At 32.2% G+C, this 19,336-nt stretch overlaps 1 protein-coding gene across 1 annotated transcript; it reads right to left on the bottom strand.

The window, feature by feature from the left end:
- Nucleotides 1–9,959: 9,959 nt before the first annotated feature.
- Nucleotides 9,960–11,947, bottom strand: LOC107913406 (homeobox-leucine zipper protein ATHB-6). The gene is made up of 3 exons (XM_016841980.2): nt 11,273–11,947; nt 10,843–11,201; nt 9,960–10,763 (listed from the first exon to the last, which is right to left on the bottom strand). Exons 1-3 carry the CDS (start codon nt 11,331–11,333, stop codon nt 10,284–10,286), a joined length of 900 nt encoding a protein of 299 aa, XP_016697469.1. The 5' UTR covers nt 11,334–11,947; the 3' UTR covers nt 9,960–10,283.
- Between the last annotated feature and the right edge of the window lie 7,389 nt (nt 11,948–19,336).

Raw genomic sequence — 19,336 nt, 5'->3', positions numbered from 1 at the left:
CATGACGACCATCACTCGATGTCACGACGTAGATTTTATTTTTGGTACTAATTAGGCCATTTGGTACCTATTTCATGGTTAACTCACACAATTCATTCATTTTGTTCACAATACACAACTTTACCTACACAAAGTCACTTTAATTTCATACCCAAACATGTCCCAATAATCACATTCATCATTAATTCAACTTATAGTATCTAAATGGCCTTTATACATATCATTCCTTTATCAAAGTACACATATCAACCATTAACCATTTTTATCATTATCAATTCACATCCAATATTACCATTCAGATGCCATAATCACAACTCAAACCATTTACGAAAAACATACTAACTCAACAAGCATTACCATTAGGCAAAGTCATACATAAAATAGATTTTAAGCTAAGATATCATTCAAGGTTAACCAAATACATAACACCTATATACATGCCACAAAATTGAGCTTAAAATGATTCAAAGGCTACTGAATCAATATAGGATAGTGTGAGCTTCTTGATAATCCGCTTGACACATTCTACAAGTTGGCAATCTACAAGGAAAGAGAAAATAACGGGGTAAGCATATCAAATGCTTAGTAAGTTCATAGGCATTAAACATTACCTCAATTTGCAATTTAATACAATAAACTACTAGCTTTACAAGTTTTCCTAAACATGGTAACCATATATGAACAAGGTAAGTTCAATATATAATCATATCATATAGTAATTCAAATATATATAACATTCCAATTCACTTATAATCAACATTTCAATACCATTCACATAATCAGTCAGCATTTAATCAATTCAATATCAAATTCATATCCTTTTTCAAATTGAATTGATTAATTCGTCACATTCTCATATCAGTCCTCTAAACTTGTATATCATGTTTGCATAATCTTTTGATACTATTGAAATTCATATATTATTACTCTTCTTTCAAGCATTATTTCATGAAATAAATTCAATTGATAAACCATTATCAAATTTACATTTTATACCCCTATTAACCTGACTTGGACTCAAATTGATACATGGATCCAACCAACACACCAAATTTGGCACCCAGTGCCTCATAGGAAAATTCGAAGTATATATATTGCGCCCAGCACTCTTCGGTATAATCGAAGTATAAGTTGTGCCCAACACTCATCAACATGTAGTCAAAGCAACCGTGCTCGATCTATCTTATGGCATGTCAATTATATCCTACTCTACCCAAACAGTTAATAGGATAATAATTTATTAAATCATCATTTTGTTTGATTTGCATCTCATCAATTGAATTCATTGTTCAAATTATCAATTCATCACATAGTAAATTCTATTTCAACCCAATTCAAAGTCAATTCCATAATTTCATCAAATTTCACTGTTTTCAATTCTATTCAACTAATCAATCTCAAATTGTAATTCATCATGCTCAATTAATCAATCAATTTGTCATTTATTTATGATTTAGTCCATACATCACCTTTTATATCAAATTGCAAACAATTCAAAGTATTATCAAACATACACAAAATCATAATTCAAATATATAAAAATTTAAAAACAATTCATACCATATGATCTTACCTGAAAAAATCAGCAATTAAGTTTGAACTTCAAGGGCTATTCAACAATTTTGACTTTTCCTCGATTATTTATAATTTGATCCAAATTTTTATCTATACAATTATTGAATTCAATTTATCAATTTCAAACATTTTATAACATCGTATTATAAGTATGAATCAGTTCAATTTTCATTTTCTAAATGCCCTTAAATTTATGCACTTTATTCAATTTAGTCCCTAAAATCAAAATTGCAATATCTTTCAAATTTGTGCTTCAATTTGAAAACCGATCTAAATTACATCCTTCTATGACCCTGTAATAGGATTTTCACAACAATTTCAAAATTTAAACACTTTAGTCCTTATGTTCAAAAGCTAGCAATTAAACTTTACAATCTAGTCTTTTTTTTTCACTTCTGAGCTTAAAATCTAACAATTTACTACCAGTTTCTTCAATGATTCATCAATGAAAACTTTTAGAAACTTTATCTATTTTAAAAATTGGTACATGGGCTATCTAAATCAAGCTTCCACGACCTCAAAAACATAAAAATTACAAGAAAATGGCTTGGAATTAACTTACAGTTAAGGATCGAATGCTAGAGCTTAAGAAAATTAGCTTCCTTAAGTTTCATAGTGATGTGCTTTTACCAATTTTATAATTTAGTCCTTATACCTTAATTAGCTATCAATTTGACAAAATTAAGGGATTAAACTTTAATAATAACCTCGTAAATATTAATTACTAATATTTATAAACTTGAATATCGAAAATGGGATTCTGAAATCGTTGTTTTTGAAACCACTAAAAAATAGGCTTTTACAATTTATTCATAAGAGAATAACCATGAGCTTAAATAAATGTTAAGTAGGGAATCCTTGTGTACTTACTAAGCTCATCGAGCTTAACACGTTAGTTTTTTAAAACATGTAAGTGGAAGACTTGTTCAAGAAAATAATAGGGAGTTGGATACATCTATTGTATCACATCACACCTAAAGAATTCAAGGTCAAATGCTTTGTGTAATGTAGGGAATCTAGAGTGGCATATACATAGGTTATGTGTATGTATAGTTAGTAATATTTTAAGCATTTTATCAAGTTCTTTGTAAATGATATTTGATTTAAGCATATGGTGTTTTAGCTGTTATTTAAAGTTCTTTAAGGTTTTAATAGGTTTTTTATGATTGGTTTTGATAGGTGGACATTTAGGGATGTTTTGAGGTGTTTTTTTGTCAATTTTGAGGTCCATTGCATGTAGTCTCAAAACAAGGCCTTTCTAGTCTCAAGATAAGAAAACAACCAACTTGCTACAATTTTGTGTCAAAGTCTTGAGACATGGGGTGCATGTCTCAAGACATGCTTCCCAACACTGTAAAACTTATGTTCTTGTACTCCAAAATGACTCCAAATGATGCTTGAATGTTCTCATTTAGTAATAAGTCAATATTTGCTTACATTTTTCTTTGCATGTAAAAACCATTGAGGGAAAATACAAATGATATTAATGTATAATGGAATTTTATTTAAACCAATTTGTTGGAAAAATACATGTATAAATTAATGAATATACTACACTTAAGGAATTAGATCGTAACAATTTATTCATTTATTTAATTAATTAAAATAATTAATTATACTAATTAAATTATTTTCTCAATACAATTCCAATTCCGTTAAAGTCATGATGACTTTACCATATTAGACTCTATAAGTAAACTAATGCAATTAGACTTATTCTTATGAAAACTATGATGAGTTAATTTAATTTCCACTTCAAACTTCTATTATTTAATTTCAAATTAATTAAATAATAATTCTAAGATAAAAATTAATTTTCGAGTAATCTCTTATTCATAGTGAGAAAATGTATTTACCGCAAATAGCGATACATGCGATCTATTTCTCTAGTTTGTCGTTTCACATTTTTCATTTATCAATTAACGCAAACCATCAATGTTATACTGAGCTAGTAGAGGGACCAATTAGACATATATAATTGGGGCTCAAATTATTTGTAATTAAGTGTTGACTCTTCATCTATTGATTATAACATTATTTAATCATGGAGTCATTCCACTAAAGCACAATGATTGAGCTCTCACTATTATATACCTTTATGAAAGCTATTTTATCAAATGCTCATCCAATAACCTTGTCATATATGTGTTACCCTCATAGGATATCCTTAATCTCTTTCGTATAAATCTGTTCTCCCAACATGATCCTATTTTATCTAACGGTAATCATTACATCTTCCTACATAAAAAGTTGATTATTAACAAATAGTAATTAAATTATTCATCTTAAGACAAATGGCCTATGACCACATTACTTTTCATCTATCATGTAATGTCGATGAGAGGATATCATTTACCCTTTATTAGGCTATGAATTCCATTATTGTAAGTGAAGCCATGTCACATAAAAGCCGTATACCCAACGTATTGACTTTCAGCTCTATTACCAATTAAACATAGACTATCAATACATCAAAGTATATGAGTCACAAATACATAGTTCATCACTTACTCAAGATTAAGGTAAGACACACTATGAACATCACAAGTGGATAAATCCATAAACAGATCTAGGATTTATTCTACTTGGGTCATGTCTAACATACTGTTAGTCCATTAAGTCATATCTATATCTCTATCTTTTGGGAGCCATCTGTTTTAATACCTAAGACAAGGTATCTCATTGATTGAACTTGATAGACAACATATTAGTCTTTCAATTGACTTGCTCAATTTTGATTAGACTGAGGACGTATTTGATTATCTATTGATATAAGCTATCTTCTCGCATTATGATTCGACTATATAATGTCGCTTAGTATCAGTTAAACATTAGATAATCAATGAGTCAATATTTGCTTTAATTTTTCTTTGTGTGCAAAAATTGTTGAGGACATTATATAAAAGATATTAATGATTATGGTGGAGTTTTATTAAACCAACTTGTTTAAATAATTACAAGTACATAAACGCAATCATTACACTAGGGGCACTAGATCCTAACACTACGTTCACTATTTAACATATAGTTGTGACATCATAGAAATTATATGGAATGATTAATTTTGGCTTGTGGAAAGTTCAAGTCAATGATGTATTGATACAATATAGGTTACACAAGTCATTGAAAGGAAAGCCAACCAACAAGGATTATGGAAAGGTTGTGGTTAGTATAAGTTATGAAGATTGGGAGGAGCTAGATTTGAAAGTTGCAAGTGCAATACATCTATGCTTGACAAAGAATGTTCTTGTAAATGTGTAAGGAATATCAAGTGCCAAAGAACTTTGGGAAAAGCTTGAAGGGTTGTATCAGGCGAAGGGTATCTCAAATAGGTTGTTGTTGAAGGAACAATTTCATACTTTACATATGGATAAAAGTTTAAAGATTTCATATCACCTCAGTGCCCTTAAAGGTATCGTATTTGAACTAGAAGCTATTGGTATGGAAATTGAAGATGAAGATAAAGTTATAACACTTATATGGTCTCTTCCATCTTCTTATGAGTACATGAAACATATATTGATGTAAGGGAAGAAAACTCTAAATTTCTCAGAAGTTGTTAGCAAGCTCATTTATGAGGGGAGAAGATTGAAGAATAGAGGTTGTGCTATGTCAGACTCTGTATTGGTAGCAGAAAAATAGAGTAAAAAGAATAAGAAAAAAAATGTAATTTGTTAAGGGTGTGGAAAATCTAGGGATGTAAAGAAGAATTTTTTAGGAGGAGCTAGTTCAACAAAAGGCTCCAAATCAAAAGCTAATAGTGTCTCTATTGTCATGGATGATGGTGTTCTTTTATGAAATTGATCAATATGTCCTCATTCTATGCCCATTTTAACATGGAAAATTATGTGGTGTTGTTATCAAATCTAAAGTAGCACATGGGCATTGGTTCTCATTGAACAAGATGTATGGTAGATTTATGTCAGTAGTTAAAGAACTTTTGAGGAAAGCTAACATGGAAGTTGCACCATAAATTTTAGTATTTTTTTCAACATGTGTAAATGTCACGGTTCGTTGAAGAGTAGCACACCCCATAGTATGGAGAGAGGTCATCATGGTGTGAAGTAAGCCACTCGAGATGCAACAAGCTTTGAAGGGCGTGAAATAGAGGCAAAAGAGCCAAAAATGCCCTAGAACATGGTGGGCACTTCTAGTATGCGTTAGAGAAGTCTAAAAGGCCTGAAAGGTTCCGAAAGGTTATGTAAAGGGTTGGACCCTTATGGAATAGGGTAAAAGGTTCCAAAAGGTATAGATACATCCAGTTATACATAACATTAAATATATTTAGGTAAGAGTGTTCTTAACACGCAATGTAGACTGTAGGATCAAATAGATCTTAGCCATTGGTTTTGAGAGGCTTGGACTATAAATAGGAAGGCTACCCTCATCATTTTTACATACTTGGCTTGAGTAATAAAAATCCTCCTAGCATTTTCCCAACCCTTGTGTGCTGGAGTGTTTAAGTGTAGAAGCTCTTTTAGTAGCTTGTAGTGACTTAAAGGCAAAGCTAGCCTCTCTGAGGAAGGATCAAAGGCTATACTTAGGTTTCTTGTCATAGGTACTAAGCCTAAGGTCATGCATTGGTGGAGCTAAAGTATCAACTCGTGACAAGTGGTATCAAAGCTTGGGGTTGACCCTACAATGTATGCGCATAGAGACTTGGTTCAACCAAGATGAGCCAATTTGAAAAGTAAGTGGTTGAGCTATAAGGTGCGACGAGAAAGGCCATCCAAAAAAGTTAGTCAATGTGATGCCAGGTGATCGAGTAGATGGTGATTCATTGAGGAAGGATAGAGCTAACATGAGAATGTCTAGCCGAGAGAGGGGCAATACTGGGCAACTACAAGAGAGGGCATAGAGGAGACCTTTGAGCTTCTTATGTGACAAACAACATCAGGTTAGAGATTGCCCAAGAGGAGAATGGTTGTTAGCACAAGTTTGGTCCCATTAAGAGCTCGACGAATAGGTAAAAGGTTCTTGAAGGTCTAGATACATCCACTTGTACATAACATTAAGTATAGTTAAGTGGGAAAGTTCTAGACACGGGATGTAGACCTTCAGATAAAATAGATCTTAGCCATTAGTTTTGAATGGATTGGCCTATAAATAAGAAGGCCCTCTTCTCATTTGTACATACTTGTCTTGAGTAATAAAAATCCTCCTAGCATTTTCCCAACCCTTGTGTGCTTGAGTGTAGAAGCTCTCTTGGTGGTCTGTCGTACTTTTATGGTGGAGAACTATCGTACAAACTTAGGCTCTTTGTCACAAGGACCTAGCCTAAGCCCGCACATTGGCAGAGCTAAAATCTCAACACGTGACATAGAGGTGAAAAGTTTAGTGAATGTACTTTTATGGTGGAGTATGATAACTCTCTAAGTTGAGAATTATTATTGTTAAGGAAGATACTGAAAGTTGAAGGAGTGTACATTTTTAATCAATATGGAGATTTGTTGAGGTTGATTGAAAATAGTGGCTAAATTAACTTGAAAATGAGGAAATGAGTTCATGTTTTTATGTAAGGAATCCCACACTTCTAAGGAAACAAAGGGTAAAAGGGTTGCAAATCTATATAAAGAACTCAAGTCCTTGGTTTACAAATGCACCAAGTATCGAGCATTGTATTTGACTTTTTCAAGTTCCTATCCTTCTCTTGTTTCAGAGTATTTTCTCTTGTTAGAATGTTTAGCAGGTGTAGTAAAATATTTTCTTTGGAAATACAGGTGTGCTTAGGCCTTTGGGTAGAGAAAATAGTTTGTGTGCTGTAACAATTTTCACATAGTAATTTCTCCTGGTTGTCATTGACAAGATTGTTTCTCCAATTGGGGAGTTTTCCATGTTAATTCTGGTATGCTTAATTCTTGTATTTGCTTCAAGTTTATTTCTCTATTTTTGAGCATCAAGTTATCTCAAATGACGAAATAGTGGTTCGTCCTAACTCTGTATGTGTGTGAAAATGAAGTGACAAGTCATGGCTTCCATAAGCAATTTAACAATTAACAATACAATATACAATAATGTTCAAGTTCTATTTTCACGGGTGAAAGTTATGACTTTTGGACAATAAAATCGGAAACTCAACTCATTTCCTTAATGTCTTGTGGTTATTCAAGGAGGCTATGAAGACCCAAAAGAATCCAGTTTATCATAACCGAACTAGACACATCAACATCAAACTTCATTTGAGAAGTATCTAAAGCATGAGAGATCCAAATAAGTTTTGTCCTTCATAGGAGCAACTAAGAGATATTTTTACTAAAGCATTTCCAAGAGCAAGATTCCAATAACTCAAAGAAGCATTGGGAGTCAAAGAACATCACATTAAGGGGAATATGTTGAATAATGTGTTGTAATTAAATTTTGTATTCAATCAATGTGACTAGAATGAATTAATTTAGAAAATGTAATAGTCATTTAACTAGGATGGATGATTGTACTAGATCAAAGAATCATATTTAATTATTTTTCTAAGATGCATAAATGTATAGAATTTAAGGGTGTGCTTGGTTGAGTGGAAAGTGGAAGAATGAAAGGAGGATGTGGAAAAGTAGAAAAAAAATTGAGTACGCTTGGTAGGTAAGAAAAGTGAGATGAAAGAATATAAAAGAGATGACTATTTTTAATCCGAATGCATAAAGCAATCCATTAAATTGGAATTATTGTAAGAGGGAAAAAAATGAGAGAAGGGTGTATAATAGTTCAAAATTATATATTTTTTTAAAAAGTTCCACTTTCATTTCTTTTATTTTTCAACTCTACCAAACAATGGATGGAAAAAAAATCTTTTAAAATTTCCATTTTCTTACTAAGCAAAACTATATAAATAAATTTTCTATTTATTTTTCTAGCCTTTTAATTTATTTTCGCTCTATCAAGTATAAAAATTCCTTGAAATATCTATAAAAAATAAAGATTGTATATGAAGAAGCCATTATAAACCAAAAGTACATCTTAAGTGTTATTCTCTTTCCCAACTCTAGGTTTCTCCAACATTTACAATGTAACTTTTGCTGGGATTTCTACAATCCTCTTAAAGGATGTCTTAGGAGCTAGTCACTGTAGAGTTTCACATTTGTAATAACATTTTGGTGCTGTAACTTTATTTCAAAAAGTAAAAGTTTTAAACCAAGCTCGTAAAATTCTCAAGTTGGATTTATATTATTTTCTTAAGCTACACTTCATTCTTTAATTCAATCTCAATCGTCTAAATTGCTAAGCTCACATGGGTAGGAATCCAAAAATTTGGAGTCATCACAATAGGAAGCTTGCCAGCAACTAGGAAACAACTTAGTTGTTAAGGATTGTTTATATATAGAGATAACACCATATTATAGATAAATTGTGCTATTAGTACATGTATTATACGTAAGTTATGGATTTAGTCACTGTACTATAATTTGGTTAAATTTGTTTTAGTCTTTATATTTTTAGAATTTTTTAAAATTTTAACCTTGATCAAATGATAGCAAAGACAAATTTCGGGGGCCAGCAAAGGCCCTAACCCTCCCAAATTTTGTAAAATTTCCTTTTAGCCCCTTTGAGTTTTAAAATTTTTTTATTTTGATAGTATAATTAGTGTCTAAAGCTAAACTTGTGTTTCACACAAAGTTTTTTTTTAATTTGATTTTTTTTGTAGAATTCATTAGTTTCTTTTATTATAAATGTAGTAAAATTTTTAGTTTAATTTGGTAAACTAATATAAAGTATATCTAAATCTTAATTTGATAAAACAAAGTTTAATAATTGCAATATCTAAGTAAAAATGGTATTTAAATATTAATTAGGAAAAAATATAAACTTAAATAATTAAAATATCTAATACAAATTGAACATTTAACTTATTTTGTTTTTCCTAAATTTTAGTAATTAAGATATAGTTTATAAAAATATCTCACCCCTAACAACAATTCTAGCTTTGCCCCTAAATCATAGTTATTAAATTTATTAAGTTCTCCTATTTTTAAATTTTAATGAGATAAAAATATTATCGCATGTGTAATACCATGTTAACACAAATACAAAAAAAAAATTAGTAGATTTCATGATTGTCATTTGCGTTAAAGATTAAAATTTCGAAATTTGAAAAATATAACTAAGAATGATATAGTTTAAGAATACGAACTAAATCTACAACTTTACGCATAATATAAGACTAATAGCAGAATTTAATCAAATAGATTTAACTACTATCATTTGATCAATACTAAAATAAAAAATTAAAGAAATTAAAATTAATTAAATTAAAATACGCAAATTACAGTTCTAATAGCAAAATTTTACCCCATTTTATCAGAATGAATGTTAAAAAAATACCAAGGTCCGGCCAAAGTTTTTTAACTTTCAAGAGCAAATAGAGCTAAATTTGTTTAAAAATAAACACAGAAATCTTAAATTAAAATAATCTATTAACTCTGAAATTGGAATAACTGATTAATTTTTTTCTGCATAAAGAAACTACAAAAGAAGCCCAGGAAAATGATAATTGATAATAACTATGATGATGATGATGATGATAATTTTGATTTTTGATTTTTGGTTCGCTCCATTTGAGGGAACTTAGGACCTAACCAAGATGCCCGTCCACCTCCTCATTTTGGCGTCACCTATCGCCATAGCCTCCTCCACCCCACGTGAAGCCTTCTCCCAACCTTTTTGCTACTTTTATTTATTTTTGCATTTTGGTTAGATCCCGTATTACATGCATGCTGATTTTAGTTCCAGTGTTCAGGGCAATACCAATGAAGACTTGGAGCTTCTTCATCTGAGAAGAACTTGCAAGCTTCATCTGCACTAAAGAAATTTTGTTCTTCCATCTTCACAAATTGCTGGGGTTGGAGGCACTTCATAGAAGAAGATGAAGAGTTGAAATTGAGTGAAGAGGCTGTTGTCGGTGACATCCAAACATGTTGGCTTTGTAGAACCCCAGATGAAGATACACCCACGTAATTCGAGCCGTTGTTGTTGTCTTCATTCAAGACAGCGCTTGAGTCACTATCTGATGAACCGTCTTTTAAGTCTAGGAAAAGGATGGCCCCATTTGATCCCTTGCTGTTGTTCTTCAAGCTCTCATACTTCACTTCTACTGGTGCTTCACTTTGTTCTAGTGTTCTATTAGCAGTTTTAGTCACATTCACCTCCTCCTTCACTGAAACATTGTTCTTTCCATTCAGCTTTGCCTTCACCTCCTCTATCTGCATCATCAACCGGAAAAAAAATGAAAAAAAAAACTCTAACCATCCCAAGTTCAAATCCATGAAACAAGCTTATTACCTGTTTAAGAAGAACTTGATTGTCATGCTGGAGGCTATCATAATTTAGCTTAAGAGTTTCATATCTGTTTTTGAGAAGCCCATAATCCTTCTCCAGTTGTTTAGTCTTCCACCTAGCACGGCGGTTTTGGAACCAGACAGCAACTTGTCGAGGTCGCAAGCCAAGTTGTTGAGCTAGTTTCAATTTCCTCCCAGGATCAAGTTTGTTTTCCACCTCGAAATCCTTCTCCAACGCTTTCACTTGATCTACATTCAATCGCCTCTTCTTTTCTGCAACATACCCTGATTCTTCCACGCCCTCTTCTTCATCTAATCCATCTAAAATCGACTGAAACTCTCTACTGTAAATCTGGTTGTCATCTGTAACAAAACAAACCTAAGTACATACATAATTAAGATACTAAAACAGGGTATTATGAGTGTAATCGAACCTGAGATTGGGCAGATGGACATCATAGCACCCAAGGAATGTGAGCTGCCAACTCTTTTCATGATTGTTGATGAAAACAACACTTTCAAAAACAGATCTCTTCTTCTTAAGGTGATCAAAGGATGTTTGTTATGGATATTGCAGGACTTTCTGACATGCAAAAAGAGAAACAAAAAGATCTTGTACAAGGGTGTAATATGATAGTTTAGAACTGTATAACAACGACCATTGGCTTCTCTCAATTACTTCCCCATCATATTTCTTCTCCTTCTTCAACACAGTTCCCATCCAAAAACAAGAAGAAATGGAAGCCACAAAAACCAAACAAGCCAAGCTTCCAAGAAAACCAAAACACCCTCCAAAACCCAAACCTACAAGAGAAGAAATTACAAACCTGTCGTGTTCTTCAATCTCTCCTTGTTTTTCACTACATTTTTACTCAATCAAATACAAATAGTCTAAGACTGTTCATCAAGAAAAGCCAAAAGAAGTAATTTTTTTTCTTTTTTTCAAGCGAGAGAGAGAATAATGAGAAGAAATCAAATTCAGAACCCAGCTGTCCTAACTGGTTTCTCTGGGTTTAAATATAAACAAAGATAGATGATATTTGGGTTAGAATTTGACTGGAGTTCGGTACACAGCAAGGTTGGGTAAATTGCAAATCATATTTTTTAGTACTTGACCGAACCGTCAGATATTTGCATATTTGTACAATATTAAATTTTGAATATGATACTAATTTAAATTAGATTTTATCTTAATGGTAAGTAAGAGATCATGATAACTTTGAGATTATCATATACTTTCAAATATGATTGTTGATTGAGTGATAATTTAATTGGTATGAGTATTATTATCAATGTAGGAGAACGTGGATTCGAGTCTATTGAAGCCCACTTATTTATGAGTTGAGGAATGGCTATAGTTAATTTTAAGTATTGTGTCAAAAAAAGCAGATATAATCAGAATCTATAATAAGATTGTTATGATTTAACATATGTGCAGAGGCGAATCTAGGGGGCTGGCAATGGCCCTGACTCCCCCTAAAATGGAAAATTGTTATTTAGACTCTTTAAAATTTTTTAAAATTTTAAATTAGTAAAGGTAAAATTATACTTTAGTCCCTGTAAAATTATAAAAATTTAATTTAATCCTTTAAAAATTATAAAGATATAAGCTATAAAGAGTTAAAATTTGTTTAGCCCTAAAAATTTGTTCACTTCCCCCCTGCAATATGGGTTGAATCCAAAATTATTAAGGTGAATTAATAGTTTATTATTTTTAGAATGGGTCTATTCAGCTTAATTCTTGTAACTGTTATTGTAGTTGTATGTTATAACTTTAAATACAAAAAATCAACTATTATTATATGAAATTGAATTAAATAGCATTATTCATAGGGATTATAATGGGCAGTGCAAACTAATTTGAATTCCTGTGAGATGCAGGATTGTTTGTGTGTATCAATATTATAATATTATTTTTGTTTAAATTAATTAATGATTTGAATATATATATATTTGAGAAAAAATAAATTTAATTTAATTAATATTATTAAAATGTGTCTTTATTTAAAAAATATATTTTAAATTTAACCATTTACTATAAATTAAATTTAATATTATGGATATTAAAAGTTGTTTTTTAAAAGTGTAATTTAAGTTTAAAATTTTACTATATATATTCATGCGAATTTCCTGTAATTTATTTTGCTTAATTATAGATAGAATTATAATTAATTTTAATTTTTTAGTGTATATTTAATACATTCATGCACATTTCAAAACATGCATATTTAGAGCGTGTACTATTTAAGTTAAATATCGCACGAAAATATTGATATAAAAATAAAATATATTTATATATGTATAATCTTGTATTCATATAAATATTGTTGATTTTATTCAACAAAAATATGACTTATAAAAATATACTAAAAATAAAATGTCTAAAAGCATAGATATTGTAAGCAATAAATATAAGTGTTTTTTAAATTAATGAATTAATTAAATATAAAAAAACATGTATTGTTTTTGTTTTCTTGAAGTAAGCAACATGTATTGAATTAAAGGAAATATATTTTCTATAAGGAATTTATCTCAAATTATTATTATTATTATTATTATTATTATTATTCCAAAATTTTCAAGATATTAACAAAAACATAAGGAATTCTTTTATCCCAAATTTATTGCTATATTTTTACATGTGACAAATGACAATTTATAAGCTATGACATATATGAATGATTTCCTTTTTGTAATATAATATTGCTATAGTATATATATTAGTTTGTATATCCATGCAATTGACCGCTCGTGCCACCGAGGTGCGAAATTAACACTAACACAATCAAATAATAAAGTGGTATTTGCAAGTGTGACAGGTCAATTGTAATATTTATAGTGCCAATGGAACACCCGAGTATTCCAAGGATCGAACCCAACAAAGTCAATGATTTAATGATTCCTACTCAACAAGCATGCAATGAAGGAGTCTAGTTAGATACTCACTAATTTTTATATTATGACAATACAAAATTTGGGGGTTAATTAATCTAATTAACTACTTAGCATTGAAAATGACTAAATTACAAAACAGATAAAATTAAGCAAATATCAATTAAATGACAAGCAACGATTGGTTAACTTCTATGTTGCTAATTAAACTTTGGATTAGGGATCCAAATCACCAAACTCCTAATTTGGATTAAATTTTACCTCTCGATCCCTATTTTACCAAGTTAGACGAATTAATCTGGTTTATATCTCGACCTCACCCAACCAACACTGGACTATCAAATTGGTGCCTGATAAGACGTCTCACTGATGGGTGCCGAATCCACCAATATAAACCTACGCCTAATTTGTGATTTAAGCAGTATAGGGAGTAGGGTCGATCTTTCAGAGACTGGGTTAACTGCAAATTGTTCCTCTTTTGACCAGATTTATGTCAGGGCAGTTGTCGTGCCCAAGAAGTTCGGGGGGATAAAATTTGAAGACTTGAAATAAATAAATAAATAAAATGCGTGAAAAGAAAAAGTTGAAAACAGAATAATAAAAACAGTTAAATAAATATGAAGAAAAATTAATTAGAATAAGCTCAACTTTAGGCACGAATTTTCCTCGTCTTTGAACCGATCCTTGAAATTAAATGAACTCCTCTTTTCCAATAAGCTAGTTATAGCTACCAAGGATGCCTCAAACACCAACTCTTCCTTGTGTAAATTAGTTATGGAATGTCCAATAACTAACTCTTACCGATCGAACAACCACGAAACGTTCGTGATTTAGAACTCCGGCAGCTTTGCATTCTAGAAGAGCCTAGCTCGAACCAATGCCCTCAACCGCGTGGGACATTTAAATTCGGTTACTACTTCCCTTGACGGAACCAAACAGCAATCTCCACTTGGCACGCCAATATGTTCACAGAAAACCGATTAGAAACGTTCCTTTCGAAATTCCAACTGTACGTCTAACCACACTAAATCAAACGGCGTCTTTTTTGACTTAATGTTGATCTGAATTTGTGAGTTGACAAAGTCATACTCTTAATCCGGAGAAGTAATAAGTACTGGAATTTTAAGAGTTAAATAGCTCGGGTTCGTAACTCAAGGGTTTTGACGAGGCTAATTTCGGCCTAAAGCTGAAAATGGGTTTAGTTGGCTAAGGTTTAGGACATGATGGTATTGGGCATAATTGGATAAGGTAAAAAAATAGGTGGAAAGGATGGGTGGCGTAATTAAATACGAAGGCTAGAAATTTAGTAATATATTAAAATGGATGGTTGGCTACTCGAAATGAAAAGGGAATTTAAAAAAAAAATTGCAAAAGATTTAAGGAGGTGGCTAACTAGGAATTAATAAATTGAAGAAAAAGAAACTATGAACAACAGATGCTACGTGAGAAAAAATGGAGAAAAGATTGAATTCAAAGATGAAAGTTGATTTATGAATTGATTGATGATTAAAATGAACAATGTAGCCTCTATTTATACTAGTGGCCTTGCTAAATTGAGAGCCAACTAGTATAGAAAATCAAGGAAAAATATTCCATGATATAAAAAATATCCCAAAATAATCTCCCACTAAGTTAACAATTTCAACTAATTATTCTTGGAAAAATTTTGTTTTGGCCCTCCTTCTTTGCTTCTTTCTTCAATCTAGCCCAATTGTTTCCTTTTTCTTCTATTGAGCCCCAAATTGCACCCCTGCACAAAATTCAACAAAAACATGGAAAAATTAGTGGTGCACTCTCATAAATTAACCAATTTAATTACATAAAATATGTAACTTTGGCATTTAATCAAATCCCCCCTACTTAGCTTATGCTAGTCCTCGAGCATTTTGTATGAATCTGCAAAAGGAAAAATTTTCTCCAAAATAGGACTTGACCCCCATGGTTTGCACAATTCAACAATTTAATCCTAGAACATTAACATCTCAAATAACCTAGCCTAAGAAGTAAGTAAATATATTTCGAAATTATTAGAGCTTGATAGGGCTACCCCTAAATTTTTTGTGTACTTAGGACATTTTCGAATTTTTTTACGCGAGACATAATGACAACCCAAGCATCATGTTCCGGTTACTCAATCCGGACGTCTCTAAGCGGGTTATTTCGCCCTACTCGTGATAGCTTGTTAGCGGAGTGAGTGCAAAGAAATTAGACAGTCACACAAACTTTTTTACACGATATGTAATGACAACCCAAGCACCACATTCCGGTTACTCAGTCTGGTGTACAACTCCAATTTTTCACTCTTAACATTCGTATCAAGGGAGTATTATTATTAATTTTTTTTGAAAGATGAAAAGTATAAGGTAGGCAATCAAGCAAACTCATAATTCCTAAAAATTTCTTACCCACTAAGTCTAGGTTATTGAAAAGTTTATGTGTAAAGAACTAAATAGCTAAATAGGTCAAACCATAAGTGGACCATCCCATCCTATCAAAAGAAAAATTTACCTTTTATGTAAAACATGCAAAAATAGCGATGACAAATAGGCAAATTCCAATTTATGTTTCCCTCTCCCCTACTTATTTTACATTGTCCCAATGTAATTTAAAGAATAAAAGTAAAGATAAGTAGGAGAAAAAGAGAAAAAGAAACTCCCCATGTATTTCAACGTCGTGGAGGGTGGTCTCGTAGGTAGAGTGGGCCTTGGCTGAAATAAAAAGAATTTTGTGGATTGACATGTGGAATTTAATTTTGTCTTGGAATGTTTCCTGCAAAAATAAAAATGAAAATAAAATAAAATAGTAAAAATAAATAATAATAGGAAAATGAAAATATTTTTTAATTCAAATTTATTAGCTAAGCTATAAACTCGAGAAATAAATTATTAAAAACCAAGATTACGAGATTTGGTAAAATAGTCGTGATAAATGCACCAAGTAAGTTCCCAGGAAAGAGAGGTGAGTCATAATGGACATTCTTAAGTACCAAGTCTTTCCTTAGACAGAACTAATCCTTGACATGCATTTTCATTTTCCATTTTACCAAAAATTTTATTTGCATAAAGGAAAAGAAAATTTGGGTTGCCTCCCAATAGCGCTTTGTTTAACGTCATTAAGCTCGATGACCTGTTATTCAAATTCTGGGCTCCTCGAGAATAATCTCTTCAACTGTGTGCATTTGAAAATTCTCGTAGAAGGGTTTTAGTCATTGACCATTCACCTTAAAGCACTTCCAGGTTTCTTCGCTTTGAATTTCCACTGCACCATTCAAGAATAAATTAGTAATAGTAAATGGACCTATCCATTTGGATCGAAGCTTACCAACGAAAATTTTTAAGGTGAAGTCGTATAGAGGAACTTTCTGTCCTATTGAAAACTGCTTCCTAGTGATCATCTTATCGTGGAACGCCTTCGTCTTTTCTTTATAAACTCGAGCATTTTCATATGCATCATTTCTAATTTCCTCAAGTTCCTGAATGTCCAGCTTTCGAGCTCTTCCTACAGTTTCCATCTCCATATTACATTGTTTAACTGCCCAAAATGCCTTGTGCTCTAATTCAACCGGGAGATGACACGGTTTACCAAAAATGAGTCGATAAGGTGACATGCCTATTGGTCCCTTGTAAGCTGTCCTATAAGCCCAAAGTGCGTCATTTAGTCTCAAGCTCCAATCCTTTCTGTTAGGTTTAATAGTCTTCTCCAAGATGGACTTGATTTCATGGTTTGACACTTCGGCTTGCCCGTTTGTTTGTGGATGGTAGGTAGTGGCAATTCGTTGAGTCACTCCTTATTTCTCCATATGTGCACTTACGAGCTTGTTGTAAAAATGAGGTCCTCTGTCACTGATTAATGCTCGTGGAGTACCATACTTGGAAAAGATAGAAGTTTTAAGAAAGTCAACCACAGTCTTAGCATTATCATTGCGAGTAGCCTTTGCCTTTATCCACTTAGAAACGTAATCAACAGCTAAGAGTATATAGAAATTATCGAAAGGAGAAATAAAAGGACCCATAAAATCGATGCCCCACACATCGAAAATTTCGCAAATATGGATGTGAGTAAGGGGCATCTCATTTCGACGGCTAAGATTACCGACTTTTTGGAATCTATCACAGGTTTTGCAAAATAAGAAGGTGTCATGAAATATACTTGGCCAAAATAGTCCACACTCGAGGACTTTATGTGCGGTGCGTTTAGGACCAAAGTGTCCTCCACATGCATAAGAATGACAAAAAGTTAAGATAAACTAACCTCTGTTTCTACTACACACCGTCGAATTACCTGATCGGAGCTATGCTTCCAAAGGTAAGGATCGTCCCAAATGTAATATCGAGCATCCTTTTTGATCTTATCTTTTTTAGACCTTGGTAATTCTGAAGGTGTAGTACCTGTCATGAGGTAATTTTCTATGTCTGCGTACCAAAGATGAATCGCATTTGCTGAAAATAGGTTTTCATCTAGGAAGTTGTCTTTCAATGGTGTGTCATCCACTAGAATCGGCAATCTGCTCAAATGGTCAGCTACCAAGTTTTCACATCCCTTTTTATCCCAGATTTCAAAATCAAACTCTTGTAGGAGCAAAATCCACCTGATCAGTCGAGGTTTTGCCTCCTTCTTCCCTACCAAATATTTCAAAGCTGCATGATCAGAAAAGATAATCACTTTAGTTCCCAACAGGTAAGATCTAAACTTATCTAAAGCAAACACAACAGCTAATAGTTCTTTCTCAGTGGTTGTGTAATTGCTTTGGGCAGCATCCAGAGTTTTCGAAGCATAGTAGATAACATCAGGTTCTTTCCCTATTCTTTGGCCAAGAACAGCTCCCACACTTTGATCACTTGCATCACACATGATTTCGAATGGGAAGTTCCAATTTGGTGGTTGCACTATGGGAGCGGAGACTAATTTCTACTTCAGCAAGTCAAATGCGTCTTTACAAGTTTGGTCAAATTCAAATTCTTTATCCTTTTGTAATAGACTGCAAAGTGGTTGCACAATCTTTGAGAAGTCTTTTATGAATCGTCTGTAAAATCCTGCATGGCTAAGAAACGAACGAATTTCCCTCACAGATGTGGGGTAAGGTAATGAGTTAATAATATCTGTTTTTGCTTTATCGACCTCAATACCTTCTGAGGAAACTATATGACCCAAAATTAATCCTTTGTCAACCATGAAGTGACATTTTTCATAATTTAAAACAAGATTAAATTCTAGGCATCTTTGTAATATCTTAGCAAGATTATCGAGACATTCATTAAAGGAGTTACCGTACACCGTGAAGTCATCCATGAAGACTTCAATGATTTTCTCGACATAATCAGAGAATATGCTCGCCATACATATCTGAAAAGTGGCTAGAGCATTACAGAGTCCAAACGACATTCGTCTATATGCAAACGTTCCAAAGGGGCACGTGAAAGTTGTTTTGTCTTGATCTTCAGGTGCCATCGGAATTTGGAAAAATCCTGAATATCCATCGAGACAACAATAATGGGTCTTACCAGCTAATCACTTGAGCATTTGGTTGATGAAAGAAAGTGGAAAATGGTCCTTCCGGATAGCTGCATTCAACTTTCTATAATCGATGCAAACCCTCCATCCATTCT

Source organism: Gossypium hirsutum, chromosome D11, assembly GCF_007990345.1.
Source record: "Gossypium hirsutum isolate 1008001.06 chromosome D11, Gossypium_hirsutum_v2.1, whole genome shotgun sequence".
In the NCBI taxonomy this organism is placed as follows: Eukaryota; Viridiplantae; Streptophyta; class Magnoliopsida; order Malvales; family Malvaceae; genus Gossypium; species Gossypium hirsutum.
The sequence above is the reverse complement of the archived record's forward strand: the minus strand, read 5'-3'. Positions and strand labels throughout refer to the sequence as shown.